The sequence below is a fragment of the Hemiscyllium ocellatum genome, chromosome 19 (assembly GCF_020745735.1).
Source record: "Hemiscyllium ocellatum isolate sHemOce1 chromosome 19, sHemOce1.pat.X.cur, whole genome shotgun sequence".
Taxonomy (NCBI): Eukaryota; Metazoa; Chordata; class Chondrichthyes; order Orectolobiformes; family Hemiscylliidae; genus Hemiscyllium; species Hemiscyllium ocellatum.
This window is the reverse complement of record NC_083419.1, coordinates 13320079-13335143: the sequence shown is the minus strand read 5'-3', so window position 1 is coordinate 13335143 and position 15065 is coordinate 13320079. Positions and strand designations below refer to the sequence as shown.

Below are 15065 nucleotides of genomic sequence, written 5' to 3'. Positions count from 1 at the left end.
GGAAAGGCTGAGGCACTTGGGGCTGTTCTCATTGGAGAAGAGAAGGTTTAGGGGAGATCTGATAGAAGTGTATAAGATGATTAGGGGTTTAGATAGGGTAGATACTAAGAACCTTTTACCGCTAATGGAGTCAGGTGTTACTAGGGGACATAGCTTTAAATTAAGGGGTGGTAGGTATAGGACAGATGTTAGGGGTAGATTCTTCACACAGCGGGTTGTGAGTTCATGGAATGCCCTGCCCGTATCAGTGGTGAACTCTCCTTCTTTATGTTCATTTAAGCGGGCATTGGATAGGCATTTGGAAGTTATTGGGCTAGTATAGGTTAGGTAGGACTCGGTCGGTGCAACATCGAGGGCCGAAGGGCCTGTACTGCGCTGTATCCTTCTATGTTCTATGTTCTATGTTCTCTTTTGGTTTTAAACCTGTTGGAGTATAGCCTGGTGTTGTGTGAGTTTTTAACTTTGTACACCCCAGTCCATCACCAGCATCTCCAAATCAAATACAAATGAGCAGGTGAGCGTGTTGATTTCATGTGGAGTGAGGGAACAGAATTTATTTTTTTTTCCCCAGAAATAGAAGGCAGCACGGTATCAGCAGCCCTTGAAGCTGAAACTTTCGTTTTTGCTCGGATCAGGAAGATTGGGAAGTGAGGTTTGCTGCAGCCGGATTGGTTTTGTGTTTTGCTCTGGGCTAAGCCGTTGAGTGGTGGAGAGGGCGGTAGGGAGCGCTAGGACCGAGCTGGGTGCTGTACTGCCAGCGAGGCAGGCAGGCAGGCAGGCAGGAGGGACCGCCCCAGTGCTGAGAGAGGCTGGCACTGCCCGGAGCGCTGAGAGGGGAGGGGGAACGGGAAAGGAGGATGGTAAAGGGCTGCCGGTGTCTGCAGCTGCCTCTGGACTGACTCAGACACAACACACACACATACAGAGAGAGAGAGAGAGAGAGAAAACAGCGGGCTCCCAGCATCAGCATCTCCATCCACTAGCCCAGCCATGAAACAGGCTCTCCCTGATATCCTGAGGATGAGTAGGAAATGCCGCATGGTGCTGGTCACTTGTCTTGGCTCCTTCGCCCTGGTCATCTTTTATTTCCAAAGTATGTTACACCCAGGTAGGTCACGTTGCTACTCCGTTGTGTGTCTTCCCCTTTTGCAGCTGCCTCAACCCTTTCCTCCCTCTCTCCCTCTCTTGTCTCTGAAACAAAAGGGGTTTCTCCAGTGACAGTGCCTTTTTGCCTCTCTCCCAGCCCTTGACATGGGGAAGTGGGGGGGGGGGGGGGGTGAGGAAGGGTTGGTGGGGGATTGTGTTGTAGCAAGAAGGGGAAAAGCTCGCCCCCCTTTCCTATTTTACAATGTGGAGGTGACCACACTGGAGGCATGTCTGAGAGGGACTGACCCTTCTCGGTTAATTGTCTGTAGAAATGCTTTAATCTCTCGCTAACAAGAGAGGGTCACTCTGTGTCTGAGTTGACAAGCGCTGAGCATGAAGTTGATTGCCTGGCTATCATTGTCCCTCTCTGTTGTCAACTCCTTTTTCTCTCCCGCCCCCCCCCCCCCCCCCAACAAAAAAAGCAAGCAACACCTCTTACTGTCGCCAGAACACTGCAATCTTTCTCTTTGTGCGAATTTGTATCTGTGTGTTCCAAAGTTTTCAGAGAACGCTTGTTTAGCTGCAAGTCCAGTCACTTTTTCCCCTTGGCGAATGGATGTTTTATTTCCTTCGGAGGCAGCAGTTTGTTTTAACCTGGGGTTTCCCTGTTCTCCCATGAAACTGAGGGAAGCAGCTGAGAATAGGCAGGAGGACCCCCTCAGTACAAAGCACCTCCGCAGGGCACCGTAAGTCAGGGGTAGTTAGGGGTCACTGCTGTCTGATGTGTGAATAGAAAGTGCTGGAAATGCTGAAGCGGGTCTGACAGCATCCGTGGACAGAGTTAACAGCTTCTGCTCATTGACTGTTCCCAGACCTGGCAATATTTTATACCCTGCACAGACTGCCCAGGAGTAACAGGGAGTTCGAGAGAGCTGGCTCTGGAAGGTTAGCTGAGATCTCCTTGTCTTATGCCAGGGTGCATTTTACATGAGTCAAGAAAACAGCAGCGCAGTCTACAATATGTAGAAGCTGTTAGTGCAGTTGGCTAATACTTTATGTTTTAATCTGTTCTCCCATTCAAGAAGTGTTGGTCATTAACCCCTTGTGTCCTTGGACAGAACTTGAAACCGATAGTCAACTGTTTTGTGGTGGCTAATTTTAAACGACTCTGCAAAGTTGTCAGCTATAATGTGTGTCTTCAGGGAGAGACAAGTGACCAGGATAGGAGGGTAGGGATTTTACTGCTCAGGGTCTAGATGGATGTAGAGACAGACAATAGAGTAGGACAAAGAGATGCAGGGTGGGGGGTGGGGGGTTTGGATTTCATAGGAGGCCACATAGAGGTCTCAGAGCTTTACATAGAATCCCTACAGTGTGAAAGCAGGCCATTCAGCCCACACCAACTGCTCTGAAGACCATCCCACCCAGTCCTGTATTTCCCAGGGCTAATCCATCTATCTTGCACATCTTGGGACACTCTGGGCAATTTAACAAGGCCAATCCACCTGACCTGCACATCCCGGGACCATGAGAGGAAACAGGAGCACCCAGAGGAAACTCACTCAGACACAGGGAGAATATGCAAACTCCACGCAGGCAACCACCCAAGGGTGGAATTGAACCCAGGTCCCTGGAGCTGTGAGGCAGCAGTGCTAACCACTGAGTCACCATACCAGCAGTGCAGACTGAATGAGATCACAGAGATAAGGAGATAAGGACCATGAAGGGATTTGAACAGGAAAAAGAACATTTGACTCCTTTAGATTTTGACATGGGGGTGATGGAAGTTGCAGGTATTAAATATTCCTCAGCTATTTGTCTATGATGATATGGCCCAGGGGAAATGGATTGGACACTTGGGAGTGATGACACAGCGTGCAGGGGAAGCACAAGTCTTCTGCTTTTTTACATAGGAACAGATGACTCCTAGAATAGCTTTGCTTGGGGTGAAGTCATTGTTCATAAGAACTGCCCTTTAATTCCTTCCTAAACTATAGTACCTTTTAAAGATTTTCATCAAGTGATAAATTTATGTTGAGACGTATTTTTCTGATAAACACAAAATACTGTGGATGCTGGAGCTCTGAAATAAAAACAAGAAGTGCTGGAGAAGCTCAGCAGATCTGGCGGCATCTGTGGAGACAGAAATAGGGCTAATATTTTGAGTTGAAGCCGAAACATGTCAAACTCTAAATATTAACTATGTTTCTCCCTCCACATTTGCTACAAAGACTGCTGGGTTTCCCTAGCGTGGTCTATTTTAATTTTGAGCTGTAACTTCCAATGACTGATTTTAAAGGAAAAGCAGACATACACAGTGATTTATTTTATTGATTGAACAGGTTAGGAAGCTATTTTCCTGTTTATGATCTTGTGCTGCTTGATCCAAAATGAAATCTGGGCAACAGGTAAAGAGAAATCAGACTGCCTTTTCATTAAGACTCAGTCAAGGGCCGTCTCTTCAGTTATGTATGAGTGGTGAGAGCTGGAGGGCAGGTCCACTCAAACATTAACAGCCATTCAAGATCTGGTGTTCCACTCTGCTTAATCAATGCTCTCAAAAGGAAAAGAAAATTAAAGAAGGAGCTGCATTTTGATAGCACCTTTCACACCCTCAGTAAGTTCTCATCCGACCAACAAAGTACTTTTTGAAGAGTTGTCGTGAAAATGCAGCACCTTGAACATAACATTTTCAGACAAGCAGTGATCTGACAGTGACCAGGTTGTTTGTTTTCATTAACTCTGCTGACGGGATGCTGGACAAGATGTGATTCACTCTTTCTCAAAATCCTGGTGTAAATCCACCGGAGAGGGCAGACAGGTCTCCTTTAATGTCTGATCAAAAGACAGCACCTCTGCCAATGGAGCACTCCCTCAGTACTGCATCTGGTGTACCCTTCAGAGAATGAGGGCTGTGTGATGCGGAATAAACAAGGCTCCTCAACAGGAGTAACACCCTGAGTTCATATCACGCAGGCATTTAAAAACCGTGAACTGCTGCCTAGTGACATGGGGAGAAAATGGACACTGACTGAAATAAGGAAAGATTTGTTCAAGATGTCAGTCTTAAAGGTGGAACAAGATGTAGAGTAGCAGAGGGGATTTTTTTGCATGGGATCAGCTCTCACGATGGGGATGAGGGGTGGATTTGATCCACAAGTGAGCAGAGTCAGAATATCAGGGAGGTCAGGGGGCTATAACGTAACAATTTCCATCTTAATTGCTTGTCTCGAAACATGCAGCTGCTGAAGTTTACATTGTGCTTAAGATCCTCAATTTAAAGCAGTAAAGCTCTCCCAAAGACACATATGGACAAGCTGTGTTTTCATAAGTGTCAATTTTGTTAAACTTGTTGTAATAAGCAGTCTGTTAAAAAGTGCATTCTTGCAATATGATCCTACATGACAAGAGAAATTTTAATTGTGTTTCTGCTTAGTTGGTTTCTAACCTGTACATAGATTATAATCAGACTGACCTCATAGTTTTGAGAGCAGATGGAAACATGTGTGTTTTCATAAGCATCAACTATAATGAACTTGTAATCCTGTACAACACTATTAGTTTAACTTTTATCCTGCTATCGCTGGAAGCTGTTTACATTGGTCTATTTAGTGTTGATATAGAATGTTGAGTATGTAGTCTGATTGGTGAACAATGAGCAAGTTATTTGTCTGGAAAAACTTCCCGTTATGGTTTGAGTTTCCCCATTCAGAAATTAGTCATCTTACCTCCTTTTGACTGTTGTGGGTAAATTGGGATTTTCCTCAGTTATGATATTACGGCAAGTCTAAGGCTGGACAAGATCATTTTGACCATTGGCGCCAATTCAATTGCCCACTTTCCCATCACAAATGTGCTGTAGGTGGGAGATTCCAGTCCAGAGAGAGAGAGAGAGAGAGAGAGAGAGAGAGAGTGTGTGTGTGTGTGTGTGTGTGTGTGTGTGTGTGTGTGTGTGTGTGTGTGTGTGTGTGTGTGTGTGTGTGTGTTCGCGTGCTGCGATACAAGAAAGACCTTTTCAGAGTGTAGGGGATCATTTAGTCCATCATGCCCCTACTGACTTCTTAAAAAATATTCATTCACAGATGACAGCGTTGCTGGCTAAGCCAGCATTTATTGCCCATCCCAAATTGCCCAGTGGGCAGTTAAGAGTCAACCATATTTACTGTGGGTCTGGAGTCACATTAGGCCAGACCATGTAAGGATGGCAGTTTCCTTCCCTAAAGGACATTAGTGAACCAGATGGGTTTTCCCATCAATCAACAGTAGGTTCATGGTCATCTGACTTCCAGATTTTAAAAAATTGAATTCAAATTCCACCATCTGCTGCGGAGGGACAAACCCAGGTCCCCGGAACATTCCTTTCTGAATGTGATCACTGAAATTCCTTCTGGGCTGGGCTGAGGACTTAAATCCTGGCAAATGTTACTGTCGAAACAATGTGCTTAAATATTGGTGAAACTCAAGGAATCTGAGCAGAGAGAGGAAATAGAAACCACATTCATTTTGCATTGTCCTTGCATCTAATATTGATGAGCTGCGAGAACTTGAGCTCTGCAACAGGACATTGAGCATTGTTCCAAGAGACAGCTGGTTTCAATTAAATAAACGCTGGGTCGGTGTCATTAATATCGAAATTGGTTTTTGAAATCAATTTGTTTCCACAGAAGAAGTTTCTGAAAATTCTGGCCTTTCATTTCTGGGCAGCAACAAGGGGAATCAAATATATATCAGCCATGCCGTAAGTATATCATAGCACCAGAAGGAGTTAACCTTTTAAGTGGCTTGGGTGGCAGTGTACTTGTTTCTTGTTAGTATTGCTCGCGTCTCTGACAATTTAGGAGAGAGCTGAGCGATGAGTCCAACTCCTTCAGGTCGTTTGATCATTAATCACAGATGCGCTCCTGCTTCACACTTGGCTGTAGGGTCCCAGCACTGAGCTGCTGGAAGAAGGGAATAATTCAAATAACTCGCTCAGACAGAATTTCTCGTTGTGCTGTGAGTCGAACAGTTCACAGGAATACAGACTTAATTCCATTGCCAGTGTCCAGACAGCAGGACAAACAGTGAGCTACATATGTGGCATGCTGCCCCGCAATCTGCAATAAGGCAATCTGTCTTCTCTTCAATTCTTTGCATTCCAGATATGTGTGGGGAGAGGGCTCTCTGCCTCTCTGACCTACAGTAGAGGTCATCGCACATTCTCTGGAGCTGCCTTTAGCCTCGGAATACAAAGTGATTTGTGTTCAGATTGTGTTTACTGGCCTGTTGCAGAAAAAAATGATATTGCCTTCAAAAGAACAATTTCATTTATATAGTGCTTTTCATAGCCTCTGCACACCCCAAAACACTTTGCGACCAATGAAATTGTTTGGAAATCTACTTGCTGTTGCAGTTTAGGAAACAGGATAGGGCAATTGCATGCACAGAAAGATTCCATGTGCACAACTATGATGATGACTAGCTAGTCAGTGTTGATTTGGAGACAGTAAAGACTGCAGATGCTGGAAGCCAGAGTCAGTAGAAGTGAAGGTAGTAAGGCACAACAGATCAGACAGCATCTGAGGAGCAGGAATATCAACGTTTCTGGTCTGTAACATTGACCTTCCAGCTCCTCAGATGCTGTCTTGACCTGCTGTGCTTCATCAGCTTCAAATCTAGTGACTCTCATCACTATTGATGTTGGCTGAGGATAAAATGTCACTCAGCACAGTAGGCACAAAATCCCACCTCTTCTTTCCCGGTACCACGGCTTCTTTTACAGATTAGCATCTCTCTTGTGTGATGCAAATGTTAATTTCCACTTATTAGCCTACGAGTGGATGTTGCCCAGGTCTTAACCGTGTATAGGCACGGTCTTCTTCAGGAGTCATGAATGATGTTGAACATTGCACAATCATCAGTGATCATCCCCACTTCTGACCTTACAATGGGACAAAGGTCATTAATGCAGCAGCTGAAGCTGTTTGGGAATAGGATCCCGAGGAACGCCTGCAGCGATATTCTGAAACTTGAGATGAAAGACCTCCAACAGCCACAACCATCTTCCTTTGAGTTTTCCATCGGGGTTTTTGTTGACTCTGGTTTGGCTAAGTTCCTTGATGCTACCCTTGGTCAAATAATACCCTGATGTTGAAGGCAGTCTCTCTCACCTTACCCCTAGATTTCAGCTCTTCCGTGAGAACTTACAGGTGGGAGATACTTCGGTTATGAAAATAGATTGTAGAGGTTAAGGCTGTTTTCTATGGAGCAAAGAAGGCTGAGAGGAGATTTGATCATAGATCACAGAATCCCTACAGTGTCGAAACAGGCCCTTCAGCCCAACAAGTCCACACCAACCCTCTAAAGAATATCCCACCCAAACCCATTCACCTACTACACTACATTTAGGTCAGGCAGCATCCAAGGAGCAGGAGAATCGACGTTTCGGGCATGAGCCCTTCTTCAGTCATTCCTGAAGAAGGGCTCATGTGGGAAACATCGATTCTCCTGCTCCTTGGATGCTGTCTGACCTGCTGCACTTTTCCAGCAACACATTTTCAGCTCTGATCTCCAGCACCTGCAGTCCTAACTTTCCCCTACACTACATTTACCCCTGACTAATGCACCTAACATACACATTCATGAACACTACGGGCAATTTAGCATGGCCAATTCACCTAACCCGCACATTTTTGGATTGTGGGAGGAAACCGGAGCACCCGGAGGAAACCCACGTAGACACAAGGAGAATGTGCAAACTCCACACGGACAGTTGCCCGAGGCTGGAATCGAACCCGGGACCATGGCACTGTGAGGCAGCAATGCCTGAGTGTGCTCGGTTGAAGTATTCAAAATCCTGAGAGTCTGGACAGAGGAGGTGGGGAGAAGCTCTGACCATGTCAGAAGGGATGATCAGGAACTGATTAAAAATAATTGGTAGAAGAGACCAAAGTGACACGAGGTAAAGCCTTTTCACTCAGGGAGTTGTGAGGATCTGGAGACCAGTTTAACTGAAGCATTCAAAATAGAATTAGACTCAATCTGAAACAGAAGACTGTGCAGGGTTATAGAGAATGCCGCTAAGTGAATTACTGATTTGGAGAGTTGGTGCAGACACAATAGGTTTTGATGTGTAGTTCCTTCATGGGTTTTTTGGGCTTCTGTAGTAGTCACTTAATTTTAAAAACCTTTATCAGATCACCACACAGCCTTCACTTTTTCAGAGAGAAGATTCCGATTTGCACTGTCATAATTAGGAGGCATTTGATATTGCCAGCAGTACACTCACCTTTAGGAGCACAGGAAAGTGCCATGAGGTAAGCCCATATGAAAGGGAAAGAACTTCCTTAGATCTAGTTGTTTTCCATGACCATCAATGTTTTAAATTACACAACAGCCAACATTATACTATAGGACAGACAGCACACAGAGAGCTCCCACAAGCAGCAATGTGATAAGCTGTAGCTCATCTGCTCTTGTCAGATTAATTAAGGAATAAATATTGGAAAGGACACCACAGATAGTACTTCTTCAAAGTGGTGCCTGGGAGTTTTAAAAAACTTCATTCAGTTGATGTGAATCCCACTGATGTTTATTGCTGATCCCTAATTGTCTATCGGAGAGGGCACCAAGAACTCAGTTTGGCATTTAATTGAAAAGACAGCAGCTTTGATAGTACAGTTCTCCTGCAACACTCTCTTGCTTTGTTAGCCTTGGTCTGTATACACAATTCCCAGAGTGAGGCTTGAACCCACAGCCTCCAGATTCATAGGGAGAGTGCTTTGAGATGAGCTGCAACAAAGCTGCTATGGTGCTGTATAAAATTAGACAGATTGAATTTTTTTGTGTCCATTTAAAACTGGCAGAATGCTAAGTAGTGGGGCGTGGGGAGGGTTGGGAGGGCAATAATTTCCCCGGATGTTCTATTTTCCTTCCTGCCTTCTGGGATCCATGATGCTGCTGAAATGGGGGTGACTTTACTTTCACGTAACTTTGGTTGTGCTTGCTGTACCTGCATACACCAGCAGTGAGGAAGCAGAGGAAAACACAGCAGCTTAGTGTGTACCGTGGACAAAACTTCTCAAGGCCTCTCGGGGTGAGGTTGAGAAGTGACTGCAGATCTGGCTATTTGATGCAATATGGGACAATATTTTACAACCACTTTGGTCTGATTAGTATCCTGAGATGACTGGCCATGACCACCACGGACATAGTGTCCACATTGTCCTTTTCTATGTGGTAATGACCCTTTAATATGATAGAAATGTAGAAAATAGGAACAGGGTTATACAATTTGATCCTTAGAACCTGCTTCAACATTCAATATGATGGTGGCTGATTATCCAACTCAATACCCTGTCCCCACCTTCTTTCCATACCCTTTGACCAGTTGGCCATGTTAGAATTATACCTAAACCCTCCTTGAAAACATTTTGCCTCAACTGTGGCAGAAAATTCCACAGGCTCACCACTCCCTGGGCGAATACATTTCTCCTCATCTCATCCTAAATGTTCTATCCTACATCCTTAATAAAAACCAGTACAACCGCAGATGCTGTAATTCAGAAACAATATATGTTCATATCCTGCATCCTTAATTTGTGACCCCTGGACTCTCAGTTATCAGGAACATCCTTCCTGCATTTATCCTGTCTAGCCCTGTTAGAATTTTATAGGTTTATATGAAAACCCTTCTCATTCTTCTAAACTTCAATGAATCAATCCAGTTTCTCTTTGTACATCAGTCGTGCCATCCCAGGAATCGGTCTGGTAAATCATCACTGCACACCCTCCGTAGCCAGACCTTCCTTCCTCAAATATGGAGACCAGAATTGTACACAGTACCCTACATGTAGTCTCACCAAGGCTCTGTACAATTGCAGCAGGGGCTCTTGTACTCTCACTATGAAGGCCAACACACCATTTGTCTTCTTCACTGCCTTTAACATCATACAGCTTGCAATGCTAGTCTTCAAAGGCTTACATAGCAGCATATACAGTATGTAAGTGGAACTGCTGCATTGATGGAGGTGCCTGTTAGATGAGATGTGAAACCCTGGAGCTCTGTGCTCTCTCTGAATAATGTTGCGATCCCTAACAGCATTTTGAAGATGAGGAGATGATTTGCACCCTGGAGTTTCAGTCCACATTTATCCCCCACACTAGACTATAGACAAGTGATCTAGTCATTTATTGAATTACTGTTTGTTGGGATAATTGTGTACATGTTGGCTGCCACATTTCCTACATTACAACAGTGACAATACTTCAAAAACCCTTTAGTGAATGTTAAGTGCTGTGAGTGCCTGGAGGCCATTAAAAGCGCTATATAAATGCCAGACTCTCTTTTTTTATTCTAATTACACACGCCAGAGAGAGAAAATTTAATAACTTGAGGTATGCAGTTGGTGCTCTGTTCAGAATGGAAAACAAGATAGAACTCGTGGGCAGGCGTCCCACCCAAAGCAGCAATTACAGGCACAGTGCAAGCCAAAAGAAAATAAAGTTATGTTGTAAAGGATCAGCAAGAATGATCACACTAAGTTCTGAGAGGATGGAACAACTCCAGAAAAGAAAACGCTGAGAGGTAACCACATAGAGATGTAAAGTTATGAATGGGCTAGATATAAGAAAGAGATGTTTCCACTTGTGGACAATTCCAAAACAAGGGAGCTGTAACTATGAGGCAGTCATTGATAAAGCTCCTCAAGATTTACCTCTTCACTCAGTGAATGGTTAGAATTTGGAAACAAAACCAGAAATTGCTGGAAAAGCTCAGCAGGTTCTGGCAGCAGAGAAATCAGAGTTAATGTTTCGAGTGCAGTGACCCTTCCTCAGTGTTGTTTTTGCAATTTTCAGTTTTTGGTTCTGATTTTCAGCATCCGCAGTTCTTTTGGTTTTTATTTTGGTTAGTATTTGGAGCCTGCTACCATAAAAGTAACATAGATGCACTAAAAGGGGACACTGGATAAATTAGATTAGATTACTTACAGTGTGGAAACAGGCCCTTCAGCCCAACAAGTCCACACCGACCCGCCGAAGCGTAACCCACCCATACCCCTACACCTAACACTACGGGAAATTTAGCACGGCCAATTCACCTGACCCGCACATCTTTGGACTGTGGGAGGAAACCGGAGCACCCGGAGGAAACCCACGCAGACACGGGGAGAATGTGCAAACTCCACAAGTCAGTCACCTGAGTCAGGAATTGAACCCAGGTCTCTGGCGCTGTGAGGCAGCAGTGCTAACCACTGCGCCACCGTGCCACCCAATGTTCATTTGTTGTGGGATGTTAAAGTGTCATGGGCTGGACCAACATTTATCGCCCATCCCTAATTGTCCAGAGGACAAGTAAGCACCAACTACATTGTTGTGAGACTGGAGTCACATGTTAATCGAGAGTGTGGTACTGGAGACGCACAGCAGGTCAGGCAGCATCCCAGGGGCAGGAGAGTTGATGTTTCAGGCATAAGCCTTTCATCAGGATTCTTCTGCCCCTTGGATGCTGCCTGACCAACTGTGCTTTTCCAGCACCACACTCTCGACTCTGATCTCCAGCATCTGCAGTCCTCACTTTCTCCTACCTGGAGTCACATGTAAGCCAGATTGGGTCAAGATGGTTTCCTTCCCTTTAGGACATTAGTGAGCCAAGTGGGTTTTTTAAAAATAATAATTGACATAGTTATCTTTAGGCTTGCATTTAATTCCAGACATTTCTTGAATTTCACCATGGAATGAGCTGCCAGATTATGGCACGGTGGCTCAGTGGTTAGCACTGCTGCCTCACAGCACCAGGGTCCCAGGTTTGATTCCAGCCTCGGGCGACTGTCTGTGTGGAGTTTGCACATTCTCCCCGTGTCTGTGTGGGTTTCCTCCAGATGCTCCAGTTTCCTCCCACAGTCCAAAGATGTGCGAGTCAGGTGAATTGGCCATGCTAAATTGCCCATAAGTTAGATGCATTAGCCAGAGGGAAATGGGACTGGGTGGGTTACTCTTCAGCGGGTCGGTGTGGACTTGTTGGGCTGAAGGGCCTGTTTCCCCACTCCATGGAATTTAATCTAAGTGGTGGAGTTTGGTACAATTTACAACATTTTAAAGACATCTGGATGGATATATGAATAGGAAAGATTCAGATGATATATGGAGCTGGCAAATGGAACTAGATTAGGTTGGGATATATGGTCGGCATGGACTAGTTGGACTGAATGATCCGTTTCTGTGCTGTACATCTCTATGACGCTATCTGCCAGAGTGGGATTTGAATGGGTGTCTCTGGAACATTAGCTTGGGGTTCGGCATTGTCAGTCCCAGTGACATTATCACCACCTCTTGACATACAGGAAAGTGCTGACGTACCTGGAAGAGTCACAGGCTCCAACCTCAGGGCTCTGTCTACAGGGGGAAGTGAGGGGAGAAGCAGGATTCTGGCTCCCTCTCAAAAGGTGGAAGTCTCACTCTGAAGACAATTCCAGCTACAGCCTCAGGAGCTCCTGGACTGAAAGCAGGGAGGAGGGAGGCCGTCTGTCACAGCCAATCATACTGGCGGACAACACCCAGGCAATTGCCTTGGTCACTATTTATTAATTAAAAACCGAAATGTGGGTGACCGGTTTTGGCATTTGCTGTATTGCAGAGGACATTTCATGTTGGGAGGAAAACTAATGGGATAGGCATCCCTGGTATTTTATGCCCTCACCTCTGAAAACAAGCCGCGTGGGCAGAGTGGGGTGGGGTTTGGGGGGGGGGGGGGGGGGGGGGGGGGGTGCTGCACAAGATAATTCGATGGTGAGATATCCTGGCCTTACCTAATGCCTGCACTCACAATTACAATCAGTGGGTCACAAATGTGGCATCAGGAACTCTTTATTGCCCCATCCAGAGGCACGAAATCCAGCTTTAGCATTCCTTCCATTTCTGTCTTGGCTGAGTTTATGTAATGCAGTGCCGACCACAGATTAAACAAAATCTTCTCTTCAACATTTTCACGGCCTACTTAATTGGGAGCAATTTTAGCCTAAATCACTGGGTGAGTAGCCCATGAGATTGGGTGGAACTCCCAGCCCAAATGGGGATGTAAATCTGGAGCTGGGTAGATCTAACGTCAGTGTTGAGTCCCGTGCTGTATGTTCCCTGATTGGTGGGCTAAATTCAAACCTCCTCTGTAATACAAAAAAAAATTCTTGGTACTGTGCAGTGATAAGTGATTCTCAGCACAAGAAAGACTGACGATCTTTAGATTAAGTTAAAAATCATACAACACCAGGTTATAGTCCAACAGGTTTATTTGGAAGCACTAGCTTTCAGAGCACTGCTCCTTCATCAGGTGGCTGTGGGACAGGACCATGAGACACAGAATTTAAAGCAAAAGATTACAGTGTCATGAAATGATATATTGAACAAACCTGGATTGCTGTTAAGTCTTTTATCTTTTAGAATGGGCTGCAGGTTTTGGTTCATTAATATGTAAATCCCAGAACTTCTTTTCAGTCACATTCACGAGATAACATAAAGTTTTATTAAGAAAAGCTGACATCTCAGCTCAGACAATCTTTAGATTGTTCATTGCAAATAAGGCTTCTGAGCATCTGAAGTGTGACAAACCAACTGAATTAAAAATTATGAAGGGTTGCAATACAGTAAGAAAGGTGCCATTCGGTATTTGGCAAAACATTCGGTATTTGGCAAAACATCCAAAAGGGCATCTCTACAGTGTGGAAGCAGGCCATTCAGTCCATCAAGTCAAAACTGACCTTCTGAAGAGCATCCCACAAAGCTCCACTCCATCCCCTTAGCCCAGCATTTCCCATGGCCAATCCATTTAACCTGCACATCTTTGCATTATGGGAGGAAACCCACAAACACAGTCACCCAAAGCTGGAGTCGAACCCAGGTCCCTAATGGTGTGAGGCAGCAGTGCTGAACACTGGGCTACGGCTTGGCCCCGTTTATTAACAGTGAGTTTTTCTGATGTTGAATATACTGTTTCAAAAAAATGGTGGAAGCGGGTTCAATAATAACTTACAAAATGGAAGTGAAAATAAAATGAAATTTGTTCAGTTTTGAAGAGGCAAAATTTGAAGGGCTGTGGAGGGTTTGCAGAGGGGAGCTGGACCAATCAGAAAGCTCCTTCAAAAGAGGCTGAATGGCCTCCCTTTATTCCAGAAATAGAAACAATCCTTAGTGGCGCTGACATTCTGTAGCCATTTTTAGACAATTTCTGATGGTTTTATGTTAAACGGTGATTGAACTAAAACTAACCAGATGGATCAGGAAGCAAGAGCTCTTTGATTTCCAGTGGAAATTGTAGAGAGTCTCCGAAGAATCACGTCCTAGGCTGCAGCTTGAGGAAATTATAGGGCTTAATTCTGGCTGAGTTGCTGGAAGCTGGTTGGAATCTCTGACTTGTCTCCAATGCCGGATCACCGGCATAAATCACTGGAAGTGGCAGATGGCATTCTCTTTCCCTTCTTGCTCAGGTCAAGAGGTCGCCTTGTTGCGACAAAGAATTTCTTAGGAGCTTCATAGGGTTTACTGAGCTAATCAGCAGTTCAGGTCGGAGCGGCTGTCTCAGAGGGCAGACCTCTGAGGTCAAGGAAGAAGAGAGAGAGAGAGCAGCATTTACTGAAAGTGTGCTCTCATCTGTAACTAACTGAATTTTATTTCTGTGTTTGTAGTTGAAATACAGCGCAAAACAATTCTAAGCAAAACCTGTTCCACGTCTGCTAAATGAAAATCAGAGTGGGTATACATTCCAATAATTATGTTCCCCTGCATTTAAATTTTCATTTGTATCTGAAGGTTAGATTCATTTTCTTTCTCATGTGATTAACCCTGGTGTTCCCACGTCATGCCTGCCTTATCCAAGATCTTGGGCAAAAGTACAAATGCAGATTCATCCAAGTGATACAACAGATTTTCGAATAAAAAGTGACGTCTCAGCTCAGACAGTCTTTAGCTTGTTCATTGCAAAGAAGAATAAACACACCACCCTTCATGGT

The 15065-nt window shown here is 44.7% G+C and overlaps 1 protein-coding gene across 2 annotated transcripts in view; it reads left to right on the top strand.

Annotated features, from left to right (window-relative positions):
- The first annotated feature begins 929 nt into the window (after positions 1-929).
- The window catches only part of chst11 (carbohydrate (chondroitin 4) sulfotransferase 11), a 208478-nt gene continuing 194342 nt past the window's right edge, over positions 930-15065 (top strand). Inside the window, exon 1 of one of the 2 annotated variants that reach the window (XM_060839244.1) lies at positions 930-1093. In XM_060839244.1, the coding sequence (XP_060695227.1) occupies positions 991-1093 (103 nt within the window). In that variant the 5' untranslated portion in view covers positions 930-990. Of the gene's footprint in view, positions 1109-15065 lie in introns of both variants that reach the window. The other variant, XM_060839243.1, reaches the window with a different exon arrangement.